This window comes from Mastigoproctus giganteus, chromosome 4 (assembly GCF_048544385.1).
Source record: "Mastigoproctus giganteus isolate SK-2022 chromosome 4, ASM4854438v1, whole genome shotgun sequence".
In the NCBI taxonomy this organism is placed as follows: domain Eukaryota; kingdom Metazoa; phylum Arthropoda; class Arachnida; order Uropygi; family Thelyphonidae; genus Mastigoproctus; species Mastigoproctus giganteus.
In genome coordinates, this window is record NC_143578.1 from 96,023,708 (window position 1) to 96,040,663 (window position 16,956).

General features: G+C 38.9%; 1 protein-coding gene across 4 annotated transcripts in view; it reads right to left on the reverse strand.

Annotated features, from left to right (window-relative positions):
* Positions 1 to 16,956, reverse strand: part of LOC150086925 (receptor-type tyrosine-protein phosphatase S-like) — a 1,004,071-nt gene that overhangs the window by 530,334 nt on the left and 456,781 nt on the right. For all 4 annotated transcript variants that reach the window (XM_090372826.1, XM_090372825.1, XM_090372828.1 and 1 more), the window contains one exon: positions 2,783 to 2,852. In XM_090372826.1, coding sequence (XP_090228952.1) covers positions 2,783 to 2,852 — 70 coding nt within the window. The remainder of the gene's footprint in view (positions 1 to 2,782; positions 2,853 to 16,956) is intronic.

A 16,956-nucleotide genomic window follows, 5' to 3' on the forward strand; every position in this document is an offset into this window, starting at 1 on the left:
AGAATATGGCAGATATATGCTAGTCTGTAATCAAGTCACAAAAGAGGTTAGGCAGGTGAAACCAGATTATGAGAAATCTTTGACAAAGGATGGAAAGAAAAATTGCAAAGAATTCTTTACTTATGTAAGCTCTAGAAGGAAAGGGATGAATCAGATTGGTCCACTTAACATAGATGGTTTGACTACCGATGATCATGCTCAGGTAGCTGATAAACTGAATGAGTATTTTGCATTTACTTTCAGACATGAGGAGTTATTCAAGGAGGGGAATGCCAGAAGTTTATCAAACTCTAACAGGAAGCTAAGGGATTTTGTAATAACTGAGAGCAAAGTGGAGGAGAAATTGTTGAAGTTAAACATAAGAAAGGCACCTGGGGTGGACGGGATCTATCCAGTTATATCAAAGGAGGCAGAAAATGAAGTAAGCAAACCCTTAGCCATAATTATGAAAGCTTCCTTTGACTCAGGGGAGATTGTCATGGACTGGAGGTGTGCAAATGAGTCCCAAATTCACAAAGGGGGAACAAAGGGTGACATGGGTAAATACAGACCTGTTAGTCTAACTTTGTTCCAGGGAAAATAAGGGAGTCACTAGTTAAAGAAGTGAAGCAGGATCGTTTAGACAAGACTGCAGTTATAGTTCAGACATAGAATGGGTTTGTTAAGGGGAAGTCTTGTTTGACCAATTTGATTGGATACTATGATGTGGTCACAAAGGAACTGGCTGCAAAGGATAATTCTGATATCATATAATATGGATTTTAGGAAAGCTTTTAATACTGTGGCACATGGAAGACTGTACAAATTGGAGCAGTATGGCATTAAGGGTAAGTGCTACAATGGATAAAAAGATGGTTGAGTGGGAGAAGACAGAGAGTGGTAATCAATGGACACTGCTCTTCTTGGACTAATGTTATCAGGATAGTCCCCCAGTGTTCGGTGTTGAGCCTTGTTGTTTTCGGTATTTATCAATGATACTGATGAAGGTATATCAGGGTTAATGTCTAAGTTTGCAGACGATACAAAGGTTGGCACCGTTGTTAATGACAGTAATGATAGTACACTACTGCAACAGGATCTGGAAAAGTTGAGCATGTGGGCTGAGACGTGGCAACTGAAGTTAACATTGACAAATGTTAACATTGATAAAGTACTGCATATGGGTAGCACTAACCCCAGAGTAACGTACCGAACTCTGCAGTACTGCACTCAGGGTACTGGAGAATGAAAAAGAAATGGGGGTAATTGTGCACTCAGATATAAAGTTTTCAGAGCAGAGCAGACAGGCTTCCAGAGCAAGTTATGTGGTTAGCAGGTTATCATTGCCATACAATGATATATTCCGGAACTTTGCTAATCTTTACTCAATTTGAATAATAAGAATTTATGTTCCCTTAGGTGAATAATCTGAGCAAGAGGAAGAATGTCATTAGCATTGAGCTTGCTCCATCCATTCAAGGCCTTATACATCACAATTAGATCACCTTGCAGGTGCCTAGTCTTCAGAAGCTGCAGTTTGCAGAATTTAAACCTTTCTTGGTAACACCAACCCTTTGTTCCACTCACCAATCCGTTACCCTTCTCTGTACTCTTTCCAGCAGCTCTACATCCTTCTTAAAATGAGGCCCCCAGACCTGAATGCAGTACTGAAGGTATAGCCTGACCATTCCTTATACAAAGAGATAAGGAGCATCTGCAAGGTGATCTAATTGTGGCGTATAGGCTTTGAATGAATTCAGCAAGCTCAATGCTAATGAGATTCTTCCTCATGCTCAGATTACTCACCTGAGGGAACGTAAATTCAAATTATTAAAATTGAGGAAAGAAAAATGTAGAATAGATAAGCAGAAATTCACCTTTAGCCAGCAGGTCGTTGATAGTTGGAACAAATTTCCATCTGTTGTAGTGGATGTTAGCAACTTAAATAAGTTCAAGGCAGAACTAGACAAACATTTGGAGTGAATGGATGGGTAAAATGGGAAGGGGTTTTAATTTATTTTATTTATTTATTTGGCTGATGCTATATAAGCTTGCTTTCTTGCATCGTATGTCTTTACTAATGCTAATATACAAAAAAATCTTGTGAACGAGTCTCCTAAATCATTGTACTGTACATTTGTGTGCCATCTTAATGATTATTATTATATCAAATTTAGGTTTCAACCCTACACAGAAAGAAAATATAGTTTAATGTTGCAGTATAGCTAGCATTTTGTTTAACACATTCTATATATTTTTATGCAACATAAGCTTTCGAATCATTTGTTAACTAGAGATGAACAATGAAATTTCACGCAAAAAATTCAGTTTTTTTTTTTTTTTAATCAAAAATTTAATGGTAAGGCTTTATGGTTTAAATTGTGAAAAAGACTCTAAGAAAAACTGTTATGAGGTGAGGTGAGGTGAAGATGAGAATGAGCCAATAAATGCAGTCTCCGATGCAAATCTAAGGAGTTGTTGGTTGTGTAGTAAAACTTAATTTTAGAGTTTAATTTCTGTTGAAATGTGTATGCCACTGGCCATGTAGGGTTAAAAAAAATCCTACAGTCTGTTCAAATGAAATTAAAAAGAACTATCCAGTTAAAAAATAGTGCTAATTGCACTCAATGAGTAAACAGGATGCATGTCTTAATGTAAGAGTAACGTTATGTGGATCAACTTACTAGGACAAACAGGCCAATACTTTTGAAATGCTTTCCACAGAATCTCCTTCATAAAAAATGATAAAAGCTTTGAGCTAGCAATTATATCCTTGAAATATACATCAAAAAAAAAAAATTACCTCCTTCATCCGTATTAATTTTTAACAGAGAACTCCAATTTCCCCAACCAGCTTTCGTAGATGCTCGAACCTAAAATATTAAAAGATATTTTTTAATGCATTAGTTAAAAATCACTAATTTATATAATGCAGGATCTGCTATACAATTATTAGTTCCATATGTTCACAGCATAATGCTGTAGCTATAAAACTTTGTATAAATCCAGAAGTTAAAAAAATTAACAAAAAAGGAAATTTTTGGGGGCATGATATTATGATATTGGATTATTCAAAAAGAAGGAAGCAACGAACATAACAAAAGTAACTTACATCACACACCTTTTATTTGGTTCTTTGTGTTTAATTATAAAAATGATCAAGAGAAAATATTTTATTTTTATTTTACTCATAAAAAAATGAGAGCTTGCATACTCAGAGTTGCAGGTTCCTGAACCCTCTACTGACCTATTAATTTTTTAAATGATGAATAATTACATCAGTTAAAGATGTTATTTTATATGGGAAAAATACTATTATTTTATAAATAAGAACATGTTTCCATCTGACATCACCTTTACTAATGGATAAACTGTGGAGAAATAAATTGATTTTCAGATTGAGCAGAAAGCAATTTTAGTTGAAACTAATTGTAAAAATAGAGTGCAACATTGATATAATATGGGTATTGGGGAATAACTTTAACAGTGACATAATGAGCAAAGCATATTATAGCAAAAAATAAAATTTACTCAGTTTTTCCCAATTTTTTAACTTTAGCATTAGCATTATTAGCATTAGTAGAGGCATATGATGCAAGAAAGCAAGCTTATGCAGCAATAGCCAAAAAAAAAAAAAAAAAAAAGAAAGAAAAACGCTCCCATTTCACCCCTCCATTTGTTCCAAATACCTGTCCAGCTCAGCCCTAAATTTATTTAGGCTATCAACTTCTATAACAAAAGATGGAAGTCTGTAACATCAACCAACTACCCACTGGCTAAAGGCAAACTTCCACACATCTATCTTACAACTGTCTTTCGTCAATTAGAATTTATGCCCCCTCAGGTGATTACTCTGAGCAAGAGGAAGAATCCCATCAGTACTGAGAAGTAGCCTTGTGCAGGCAAAGTTTTTATTGCTCCTGGAATTAGAGAAGTTTTTTCTGTTTTATTAGCTTCAATTGGCATATTAACTTATTTTCTAGAGTAGCTTTATATTCCTAGTTACAATACATAGTTTAAAGTTTAACTTAGACAGAGATTTTGTACGTTATTACTTAGTATCGGTAAGAGTATCCAATCCACGTGTTATAAGTTTTGCAGCTTCATTGAATGAGAAGTTTTTTTAGCCATATTTAGCCACTTTATTGACCAATTGTTATATTAAATTATTTTCTATAAGTAGCATATAGACCTAGTCAAGATCCTTGGTTTATTCTGAATTGAGACAGCAAGATTTTGGAAGTTAATTAATACTTAAGTGTCCGTAGATTTACCGTTCGTAACTTGCCGCCATTGTTATAAGATACAACATTACATCCCGAACTAAATAGCGTTAGCTTAGCTTAGTATAGTATAGTATATTATATAATATTGTCAATTAATCAGTAAAATCTATTAATCTTGTTAAAATTCATTGCCAATAAATTGTACTTTTTAACTAAATAAATATATAGACTTAGATTTTACAAAAGTAACATAATTAATTAATACATAACTTGATACAGAAGTTATATAAATGGAACTCGTAGATAATACTCGATACTGAAAAATATATACAGGGTGTTTCAGTTAAACGTTTCAGAACTTCTAAGAGAGGTAGGGTACATCCTGACAACTCAAAATCATATAGCAATGTGGGGTCGGAAATGCTTTCCTGAAGCGGTGTTGTACACAGAAGCACCATAAAGAAAAGAGACCGTAAGTGAGAAATCGTTTTAATATAATACATGAAAAGAAGCAAAAGGTACATGGATTACTGTAGGTACATGGATTATCAAGTAGATAGGTCTAACCGGACCTATCTACTTGATCTTTCTGCAGCACGTATTGCCACAACTTTTGAGAGATGAACAGATTTCTGCATCGACGCAACAGACAATGTGGTTCCAACACGATGGAGCCCCTGCCCATTATAGCGGAGATGTTCGTAACTACCTGGATGTCACATTTGGTCAACAGTGGATCGGACGTGGTGGTCCCGTGCGTTGGCCTGCTCGGTCACCCGACCTATCATGTCTTGATTTTTATTTCTGGGGTCATATGAAATCGCTAGTTTATGACACCCCTGTTGACAATGCTGAGGAGCTGGTTGCAAGAATCGCAGTAGTTGCCGAAGAAATTCGAAATTCGCCTGGAGTATTCCAGAATGTTCGGATGTCCATGCGTCGGAGATGTGAGGCGTGCATTGTAGCCCGTGGAAGAAACTTCGAACACTTACTTTAATCCATGTACCTTTTGCTTCTTTTCATGTATTATTAAAACGATTTCTCACTTACGGTCTCTTTTCTTTATGGTACTTCTGTGTACAACACCGCTTCAGGAAAGCATTTCCGACCCCACATTGCTATATGATTTCGAGTTGTCAGGATGTACCCTACCCCTCTTAGAAGTTCTGAAACGTTTAACTGAAACACCCTGTATAGATATATAGTGTTATAACTGTGTTGGGATACAAGTTTAGGGTTATAATTTTGTACTAAAATTGAAATTTTATTGAAATTAAATCGAAATCAAATCGATGACAGCCTTGACTCAGAGCAGTAAAGCAAAAGGCACAAGCTAATGGGAGTGCTGTGGCTCAGGGGATAACTAAGGGGGCAGTTGCCCTCTGAATCACAGCCTTTTAAAATGCACTGCTTGCTTGATGTTTGCGGAGCAATCGGGTACAAGACGTGATATTGCCATGGGGGATGTCTTGTTGTGTGTGCGCAATGTAAGTGTAAGGAAATCAGGTGACAACTGAGGACTGTTATGGGCCTATATGAGAGCTTGAAGGACAGGCTGAATGCCCTTAAAGGATCTAAACTGAGGGGGCCCATCAGCCTCTCAGCTGCACACATCAATGCCAGAGCTTCCACTTGATCATCACGCAACACAGCGGCAACCCACAAGGCAGAATGCGCTGGACCCACAGGAACTAGTAGTTGTTGGTGACTCTACTGTCAGGAAAACGGGGTACATGGTATGTAAAAAGAATAGGAAATAGGACCAGGAATAGGACCAGGGTATGTCTGCCAGGGGCAAAGATTGATGACATTGTAGAGAGGATATCATCTTTTAAGGGCACAAAAGGTGATATTGTTATACACGTTGGCACTAATGATATTAAGAGTAGGAGACCGGCGGAATTACTTAACAAGTACAGGTCAATGTTGAAAAAAAGCCATGAATTAGGGTTGAATTTGAAAGTGTATGCAATTCTGCCCAGACACGACAGGAGGGAGTATATGATGACAGCCTTGTTGATCAATTCGGCCCTGGAAAGATTGTGCAAGGCTCAAGGGGTAGAATTTTTTTCAGCCTGGTCTGTACTTGTTAACAGAAGAGACTGCTTCTAAAGGGATGGGATACACTTAAATAGAAAGAGTGCAAGAATATTTGCTGATGCTATCGAGGCAGTGTTAGGTGGGTCGAAAAACTACAAGCTTGGGGGGATACAAGGACTAATAGATTAACAGTAGCCACTGGCAGAGGTGAAAGTGATTCTTCCACTTCTTCTATTAGAATGAGCAGCAGCCTGGAAAACAAGATGCAGGGTATTTCAGAGACTGCTGGGAGTCATACTTGCATGTATACCAATGCTAGAAGTATAGTAAATAAATTTGATGAATTTGAAGTGTTGGTCAAGACATCAAAGGCGGATATTGTTGGGATAGCAGAAACGTCACACCAAACTGTTGAGTCAGTTTGGTGCGACATAAGCACCAAACTGACTCCACTCCTACTCTTATTTTTGCGAAAGCAAAAATAAGAGTAGGAGTGTGTTACAGGCCTAATGACTTGAATGAGTACAATGAACAATTGTACAGAGAAGTAGAGTGGGCTAGTAAAATCGGAATGTCTTATAATGGGGGATTTTAACTTCCCAGATATTGACTGGAACTTGTGGATTGGGCACTCACACACTAGTCAGACTTTTGTGGATTTATTGGATGATTGTTTTCTCCAGCAGCATGTTCGAGAGGCAACCAGAGAAAGTAATATTCTTGATCTGGTTATCAGTAGAGATCATTCATGTATTAGGAATTTGCAGATAAAAGAACCACTAGGTGGCAGTGATCACAGTGTACTGACGTGGGATTTACTTAAAGATTTAATTACCATCAGGGGTAAAGGAAAGGGTTTTTGCTTCCGTAAAGGCGAGTACAGTGGTCTCCGACAGTTTTTAAATTCTGTACAGTGGGATCAACTAACGATGTTACCAACAGTAAATTCTAAGTGGGAAGCATTCAAGGAATTAATCATGGAAGCTACTAAAAGTTTCATACCTATTAAGAAATATTGTTCAAGGTTTAGGCCTAAATGGCTGTCAAATGAACTAATGAGACTCGTAACAGAGAAGAAAAATGCATGGGATGCATATAAATTATCAAGCGACTCAGAAGCCTATGGCAGATATAAGTTAATCTGTAATCAGGTCACAAAGGAGGTTCGGCAGGCGAAGGCAGATTACGAGAAATCCTTGGCAAAAGATGCTAAGAAAAACAGCAAGGATTTCTTTACTTATATAAACTCTAAAAGGAAGGGGACGAATCTGATTGGTCCACTTGACATCGATGGTTCGACTGTTGATGATCCTGCTCAGATAGCAAACAAACTGAATGAGTATTTTGCATCTACATTCACACGTGAGGAATTATTAAGGTTTGAAAATGGCAGAAGGTTATCAAATTGTAGCAAGATACTTAATGATTTTGTAATAACTGAGAGCAAAGTGGAAGAGAAATTGTTGAAGTTAAACGTAACAAAAGCACCTGGGGTGGATGGGATCTATCCAGTTATATTAAAGGAGGTGGCAAAGCAACTAAGCAAACCCTTAGCCATAATTATGAGTGCATCCTTGGACTCAGGGGAGGTTCCCACGGACTGGAGATGTGCAAATGTATCCCCAATTCACAAAGGGGGATCGAAGGGTGACACGAGTAATTACAGACCAGTTAGTTTAACTTCTGTTCCGAGTAAAATAATGCAGTCACTGGTTAAAGATGCATTGCAGGATCATCTAGACAAGACTGCAGCAATAATTCAGACACAGCATGGGTTTGTTAAGGGAAAGTCTTGTCTGACAAATTTGATAGGATATTATGATGTGGTTACAAAGGAACTGGATGCGAAAAATAATTTTGATATCATATATTTGGATTTCAGGAAAGCTTTTGACACTGTTGCACATAAAAGACTATTGTACAGATTGGAGCAGAATGGTATTAAGGGTAAGTTGCTACAGTGGATAAAAGGATGGTTAAGTGCTAGAAGACAGAGGGTGGTAATCAATGGGTGCTGCTCTTCTTGGACTAATGTTATTAGTGGAGTCCCACAGGGTTCGGTGTTAGGTCCACTGTTGTTTTGTATATTTATCAATGATATTGATGAAGGTATATCAGGCTTAATGTCGAAGTTTGCAGATGATACAAAGGTTGGCAGGGTTGTTAATGACAGTAATGGCAGTGTGCTACTGCAACAGGATCTAGATAATTTGGGCAGATGGGCTAAGGAGTGGCAACTGAAGTTTAACCTTGACAAATGCAAAGTACTACATATAGGTAGAAGTAACCCCAGAAAAAGTACCAACTGTGTGGTACTACACTTAAGGTGGTAGAAAATGAAAAAGACCTGTGAGTAATTGTGCAGGCAGATATGAAGTTTTCTGAGCAATGCAGACAGGCTGCCAGGGCAGGTCATGGGGTTTTGACAATGATATATAGGAATTTTGCTAGCAGGGAAAAGGAGGTGATTATCCCTCTGTATAAGGCAATGGTCAGGCCACGGCTTGAGTACTGCGTACAGGTCTGGAGGCCTCATTTTAGGAAGGATGTAGATTTACTTGAGCGTGTACAGTTGTTGTTGTTGTTGTTGTTATGTGGTTTTCAGGAGCATTAGCAACTAAGGCCATATTGCTCCTGGAATATGCGGTGGTCGTTCCCTGACCTTTCCGCATCCTCCGTATTTGGTGGTGACGGGCTCGAACTCCGGTCTAATCAAGAAGCGTGTGCTACGCACTGCTGCTCCTTCCCACCTGGCTACGGAGGCGCCTGAGCATGTACAGAGAAGGGTAACAAGATTGGTGAGGGGAATACCAAGAGAGGCTTAAGTTCTGCAAATTGCAGTGGCTGGAGACTAGGCACCTGCGCGGTGATCTGATTGAAGTATATAAGGCCTTGAATGGGTTGAGCACGCTGAATTCTGATGGGATCCTTCCACTTGTTCAGATTACGAACCTAAGGGGGCATAAATTCAAATTAAGAAAGGACAGATGTAGAATAGATGTGCGGAAATTTTCCTTTAGCCAGCGGGTGGTTAATTGCTGGAACAAACTTCCATCTGTCGTTGTGGAAGTTGGTTGATAGGTTGAATAAATTTAAGGAGGAACTGGACAGGCATTTGGAGGGAATGGTGTGATTTTTTTTTTTTTTTTTTTTTGGCTGATGCTTCATAAGCTCATACATTTGCTTTCTTGCATCACATGCCACTACTACTACAACATTGCGGTACAAGCAAACACATGGGTTGTGTTAAGGGTAGATAAGAATATCAACAGGTGCATGTATACTTGTGTGTACACCAATGCTAGGAGTTTGGTAAATAAATTTGATGAATTTGAGGTATTGCTCAAAACATCAAAAGGCAGATATTGTTGGGATATCAGAGACGCGGTGTCACACAGATAGAAGGAATGCAGAACTGGAATTTGGGAATACAATGTGTACAGAAATGATAGACAGGATAGGAAGGGAGGAGGGGTTATGCTATTAGTTAAGAAACACATAAAATCCAAGGAAGTGAAGCCAGTCGACATTGCTGGACAGTGCAGTGTCGAGTCAGTTTGGTGTGACATTACCCCGAGGGCTCACATCTGGTGAGTATGGGCTTGGCACACCCAGGGTCCTTAGCTGGATATCATCATTCTTCTCTTTCTTGGTGAATCCCTTTTACTTCTAACTCTTGTTTTTTCTCACTCTCACACACACACACACACGCACACACACACACACACTTGGCGCCTCCGTAGCCAGGTGGGAAGGAGCAGCAGTGCATAGCACACGCTTCTTGATTAGACCGGGGTTCGAGCCCGTCACCACCAAATACGGAGGATGTGGAAAGGTCAGGGAATGACCACCGCATATCTCGGAGCAATATGGCCTTAGTTGCTAATGCTCCTAAAAACTAAAATAACAACAACAACACACACACACACACACACACACACACACACACACACACACACACACACACACACACACACACACACACACACACACACAGGGTAACTCAGAATTTTTTTTTTTTTGGCTGGTGCAGCAAAAGTCTCAGGCTTCCTTGCACCATACAGCTAATTATAATAATAATAAAATAAGCATTGGGAGATCAAAATTGAGAGTAGGAGTGTGCCATAGGCCTTATGATTCCGATGAGTATAATAAGAAATTGTACAGGGAAATAGAGTGGGCCAGTAAATCAGAGAGTCTTATAATGGGGGATTTTAATTTCCCAGATAGTGACTGGAATTTGTGGGTTGGTCACTCACGCACTAGCAATTCTTTTGTGGATTTATTGGATGATTGTTTTCTACATCAGCATGTTCAGGAGGCAACTAGAGGGAGTAATACTCTTGATCTGATTATCAGTAGTAATTCTTCATGCATTAAGAATCTGCAGATAAAGAAACCACTAGGTGGCAGTGACCACAGTGTGCTGAAGTGGGATTTACTCAAAGAGGTAACTACCATCAGGGGTAAAGGGAAGGGTTTTTGCTTTCATAAAGGTGACTATGGTGGTCTGAGACAATATTTAAATTCTACACGGTTAGACCAACTGATCATGTTGAATCTCATCAGCATGCTCAATGGTAATGGGATTCTTCCTCTTTCTCAGAATAATCACCTGAGAGGGCATAAATTCAAATTGAGAAAAGACAGATGTAGGAGAGATGTGTGGAAATCTGCCTTTAGCCAGTGGGTAGTTGGTTGGTGGAACAGACTTCCATCCCTTGTTGTGGAAGTTGATAGCCTAAATAAATATAAGGCCAAGCTGTACAGGTATTTTGAACAAACGAACAGGTGAAATGGGAGTGTTTTTTTGTTTTTTTTATGGCTGATGCTGCATAAGCTTGCTTTCTTGCATCATATGCCTCTACTAATGCTAATGCTCAAACCATTCAAGGCTTTATACACCTCAATCAGATCACCTCACAGGTGCCTAGTCTCCATACACTATAAACTGCAAAATTTAAGCCTTTCTTCCTAAGGCAACCCTTCATTCCTTTCACTAATATTGTTTCCCTTCTCTGTACTCATTCCAAAATCTCTACATCCTTCTTAAACTGAGGCCTCCAGACCTGTATACAGTACTCAAGGTGTGGCCCAACTATTGCCTTATACAAGAGGATAATTGCCTCCTTATCCCTGCTAGAAAAATTCCTGTATATCATTGACAAGAAATCATGCACTACACTTGCAGACCATCTGCACTGCTCAGAAAACTTCATATCTACCTGCACAATTATCCCCCCAGGTCCTTTTCATTCTCTACCACTGTCAATGTAGTACCACAGAGTTGATACATTACTCTGGGATTACTGCTTCCCATATGTAGTACTTTACATTTGTCAAGTTAAACTTCATTTTCCAGGGGGTTCCGGAGGGAAAGGAGGCTTGGTGGTGGAATGAAGAAGTGCAATCGGTGATAAAACAAAAGAAGGAGATGAAGAAAAGATGGGATTTAACAGGTAGCCAGGAAGATAAAGAAGCATATAAATTAGCAAACAAGGGGCAAAAAGGGCTGTGGTGATAGCAAAGGCGAGGGCGGTGGACGAGGCCTATGGGGAACTGGAAAGGAAAGATGGAGATAGGCAATTGATGAAAATAGCCAAAACGAGAGAGAGGGCGTCAAAGGACTTCTCATCAATAAAACAGATAAAAGATGAAAGGGGAATGGTTATACAGGACCAGGAGAAGGTTAAGGTAAGGTGGAAAGACTATTTTAAGAAGTTATTAAATGAGGAAAACCAAAGCGCATTATGCAAGGGTGGAGTGCCGAATGAAAGAGTAGTGGAAGGCATAAGCAGGAAAGAAGTAGAAAGCGCACTCAGAAAAATGAAGACGGGGGAAAGCAGTAGGAGGTGATCAGATACCAGTAGATGCATGGAGAAGTCTGGGAGAAGAAGGGGATCGATATCCTATGAGACTTTATGGAAAAACTGTGGCAGCAGGAGAGGATACCCGATGAGTGAAGAGAAAGTATACTTGTGCCAATCTATAACGGAAAGGGTGATGTGCAGGAATGTGGGAACTACAGGGGAATAAAGTTAATGTCTCAGTCGATGAAGATCTGGGAAAGAATTGTGGAAGGAAGGATAAGGCAGGAGACAGAAATAGGAGAGGAACAGTTTGGTTTCATGCCAGGAAGAGGAACAACAGATGCGGTCTTCGATTTCAGGGAGGTGATGGAAAGATACAGGGAGATGCAAGTAGAGTTGCACATGGTGTTCATAGACCTGGAAAAAGCATATGATAGAGTGCCCAGACAAGAGGTATGGAGATGCATGAGGAAGAAGGGTGCATCAGAAAAGTACATAAGGCTTGTGAAAGAAATGTACAAGGGAGCAGTGGCTCAGGTTAAGAGTAGTGTAGGTATGACTAAGGGGTTCTCTGTAGAAGTTGGACTGCACCAGGGATCAGCTCTTAGCCCATATCTGTTTGATCTGGTAATGGATGTGTTGGTGAGAGAAGTGAAGAGTAGAACACCATGGAGTATGCTGTTCACGGATGATATCGTACTGTGCAAACCATCCCAAGGAAAGGTAGAGAAGAAGTTGGAGGAATGGATGAAAGCGTTGGAAGAGAGAGGCATGAGGATAAGTAGAACAAAGACAGAATATATGGTATTGAATGGAGAAAATGGGAGTTCTATAAAACTGCAGGAGGAAAAGCTACCATCAGTTTTGAAATTTAAGTATCTGCGATCGAACATTGAGAGGGACGGAGCATTGAGTGCAGAAATACAGCATAGGGTGCAATGTGGATGGTTGAACTGGAGAAAGATTAGTGGGGTGCTGTGTGATAAGAAAGTAAATTGTAGAATGAAGGGAAGAATGTATAAAAACGTGGTTAGACCCGCATTGATGTACAGTGCGGAGATATGGGCGATTACAAGGGATCAGGAAAAGAAGATGGAAGTGGCGGAGATGAGAATGCTAAGATGGATGTGTGGTGTAACGAGGAAGGACAGGATAAGAAATTACTACAATAGAGGTACGGTCAAGGTGGGCCTCTGAGTAAAAAAATGCAGGAATCTAGGATGACGTGGCTTGGACACGTGGAATGAAGAAGTGAGGAGTATGTGGGGAAGAGGTGTGAAATGTTGGAGGTGACAGGGAAGAGGAAGAGGGGGGAGACCTAAGCTGAGATTGAAGGACAAGGTAGCAGAAGATTTAAAAGAGAGAGAGTATGGAGGAGAGAGGAAGCCCAGGATAGGAAGGAATGGAGGAAAAGAATTAAGGACGGAAATGCTGACCCCACATAAACGTGGGAAGAAGGCGAAGATAAAGAAGAAGAAAGTTATTCCCTGCATCCAGTTCCTTTGTGACTACATCATAGTATCCAATCAAATTGGTCAGTCAAGACTTTCCCTTAACAAAACCATGCTGTGTCCGAGCTATAACTGAAGTCTTGTCTAGATGATCCTGCAGTGCTTCTTTAACCAGTGCTTCCATTAATTTTCCTGGAACAGAAGTTAAACTAACAGATCTATAATTTCTTGTGTTGCCCTTTGATCCTCCTTTGTGAATTGGGGTCACATTTGCACATCTCCAGTCCAGGGATACCTCCCCTGAGTCCAAGGAAGCTCTCATAATTATGGCTAAGGGTTTGCTTACTTCCTTTGCTGCCTCCTTTAATATAACTGGATAGCTCCCATCCACCCCGTGTGCCTTTTTTATATTTATCATCAGCAATTTCTCCTACAGTTTACTCTCAGTTATTACAAAATCATCTAGCTCACTGCCAGAGTTTAATTCACCTCTGGCATTCCCCTCCCTGAATAACACCTCATGTGTGAATGTAGATGCAAAATACTGATTTCGTTTGTTAGCCACCTGAGCAGGATCATCAACAGTTGAACCATCAATATCCAGTGGACCAATCTGATTCATCCCTTTCCTTTTAGAGTTTACATAGGTAAAGAATTCTTTGCTGTTTTTCTTCGCATCCTTTGCCAAAGATTTCTCATAATCTGCCTTTGCCTGCCTAATCTCCTTTGTAACTTGGTTACAGACCAGCTTATATCTGTCACAGGCTTCCATGTCACCCATTAATTTATATGTATCCCATGCATTTTCCTTCTCTGCCATATGTCTCATTAGTTCATCTGACATCCATTTAGGCCTAAACCTTGAACAATACTTCTTAGTTGGTATTAAAGCCTAGTAGCTTCCAAGATAAATTCTTTGAATGTCTTCCATTTTGAATTTGCTGTTGGTAATATCATCAGTTGGTTCCACCATATAGAATTTAAATACTGTCTCAGACCACCATAGTCACCTCTGCGAAAGCAAAAACCCTTCCCTTTGCCCCTGATGGTAGTTACCTCTTTCAGCAAATCCCACTTCAGCACACTGTGATCACTGCCACCTAGTGGTTCCTTTATCTGCAGATTCTTAATGCATGAAGAATCACTACTGATAATCAGATCAAGAGTATTACTCCCTCTAGTTGCCTCCCGAACATGCTGATGTAGAAAACAATCATCCAATAAATCCACAAAAGCTTTGGTAGAGTGTGAGTGACCATGCCACAAATTCCAGTCAATATCTGGGAAATTAAAATTTCACATTATAAGACTCTCTGATTTACTGCCCCACTCTATTTCCCTGTACAGTTTCTTATTTTAGGCCTATAACACACTCCTACTCTCAATTTTGACCTCCCAATGCTTATGTCACACGAAACAGACTCGACACTGCACTGTCCCGGGATGTCGACTGGCTCCACTTCCTTGGATTTTATGTGTTTTTTAACTAATAGCATAACCCCTCCTCCCTTCCTATCCTGTCTATCCTTCTTGTACACATCGTACTCCCCAAATTGCAGTTCTGCATTCCTTATATCTGTGTGACACCACGTCTCTGATATCCCAACAATATCTGCCTTTGATGTTTTGAGCAATACCTCAATTCATCAAATTTATTTACCAAACTCCTAGCATTGGTGTACATGCAAGTATACTTGCACCTGTTCCTATTCTTAGTTCCTAAACCAACCCATGTGTTTACTTGTACCACAATGACTCCCAGCAGTCTCTGAAATACCCTGCATCTTGTTTTCCAGGCTGCTGCTCATTCCAATAGAAGCAGTGCAAGAATCACTTTCACCTCTGCCAGTGGCTACTGTTAATCTAATATAATTACACAATGACTAAAAGATAATCTATTAAGCTAGAATGCTTTTACAAATTTCATCTCATTTCAGGTTTTTTTTTTTTTTTTTTTTTACTGTTTGCCATCGATAGATAAAATTATTAAACTTTTTAAATGGAAAATGCACCATTGCTGTAGTGTTTTTTTTATAAGATGTTCTTTAAATCAAAACATTAAAAACACTACTTCATATATTTAAAATCAAACTCACAAAACATTCTATTTCACAAAATGATCCGATGCTTCCAAACAATGGATATACTTACAAAAAATCCAATTTGAAGCATAGTGCATAAAGAGGAAATAAGGAGCAACTCAGCCATAATTTAATGGCCACCATGGCTGAGTGGTCAAAATGCAAGTCTACAAAAAAAGTCAAATACAATCACAGGTATGTCTCTCACTGGTTCCTGCTGATAACTGACAACAGTCAATCAAAGTATCATCACAGACAGCTACTACAAATCAAGCTTAACAAAACTTACAAATTATTTCTAAAAATGTAACTTTACTTAATAACATTGTTTACAAAATGCATAATTAAAAAATAACTGCTAATTATACTATTTTAACTAAACTAATGTCATTTAATAACGATAGGTTATCTTAACAAGGTTAGGAATTTATTACATCCTAACTTTCATACAATATTTACTTTATATCAGTGATCTTCATGTGACATGGTTTCCTAAATGCTTAAATAAAAACTAACCCTACTTATTCTATTTCAGATAACCTAAACTTATTAAATAAGTTAGATTACCGAAAATATGATTATTAGTACTTTGTTTGCAAAATGCGTAATTAGAAACTATCTTATTGTTAAAAATGCATAATTAAAAACTATCTTATGTCTATCATAAAGGGTGATTTGACACACTTTATGACAAACTTCCATGCTGAAAAAATGCCACGAGTTAGGGTACAATGTCTATGTGTCTGCAATTCTGCCCAGGCATGATAGAAAGGATTATAGGCTGAAAGCTTTATGGATTTACTCAAGACTTGAAGGACTCTGAAAGGCTTTTGGTAAGGGAAATTTCCATCAGCTTGGCCCACACTTATAGGTAAATGAATCAGTTTTGTAAAGATGGGATACATTTAAACAAAGGTGGTGCAAGAGTTTTTGCTAGTATTATTGGGATACCTTTAAGGTTCAGGGAAACGGCTAGTTTGGGGGGGACAAGGGTAATATAGATATGCATTTATCTGATAATACTGGTCAAAGTAACGCGTGCACATACCTCAAATTCTGAAGGCAGAAATATTTCAAATGAGCAGGTAACTAATTCCAGGGAAGTGATCTTAAATAACTTTAAGGGGTAGTTAACTATACAAGAACACTAAGTCTTAATTGTTTATACAGTAATGTCAGAAGAGTCATCAATAAAATGAGTGAATTCGAACTGCTGGTTAGGACAAGTAACACTGACATAATAGGTCTTACAGAAATGTGGTGCCACCCGGAGATAGGTGATGATGAGTTTCAGTATGGTATGTATAATCTATTTAGGAAGGATAAGGAAGATGGAAGGTGTAGTTGCATCATGCTTCTTATCAAAAGT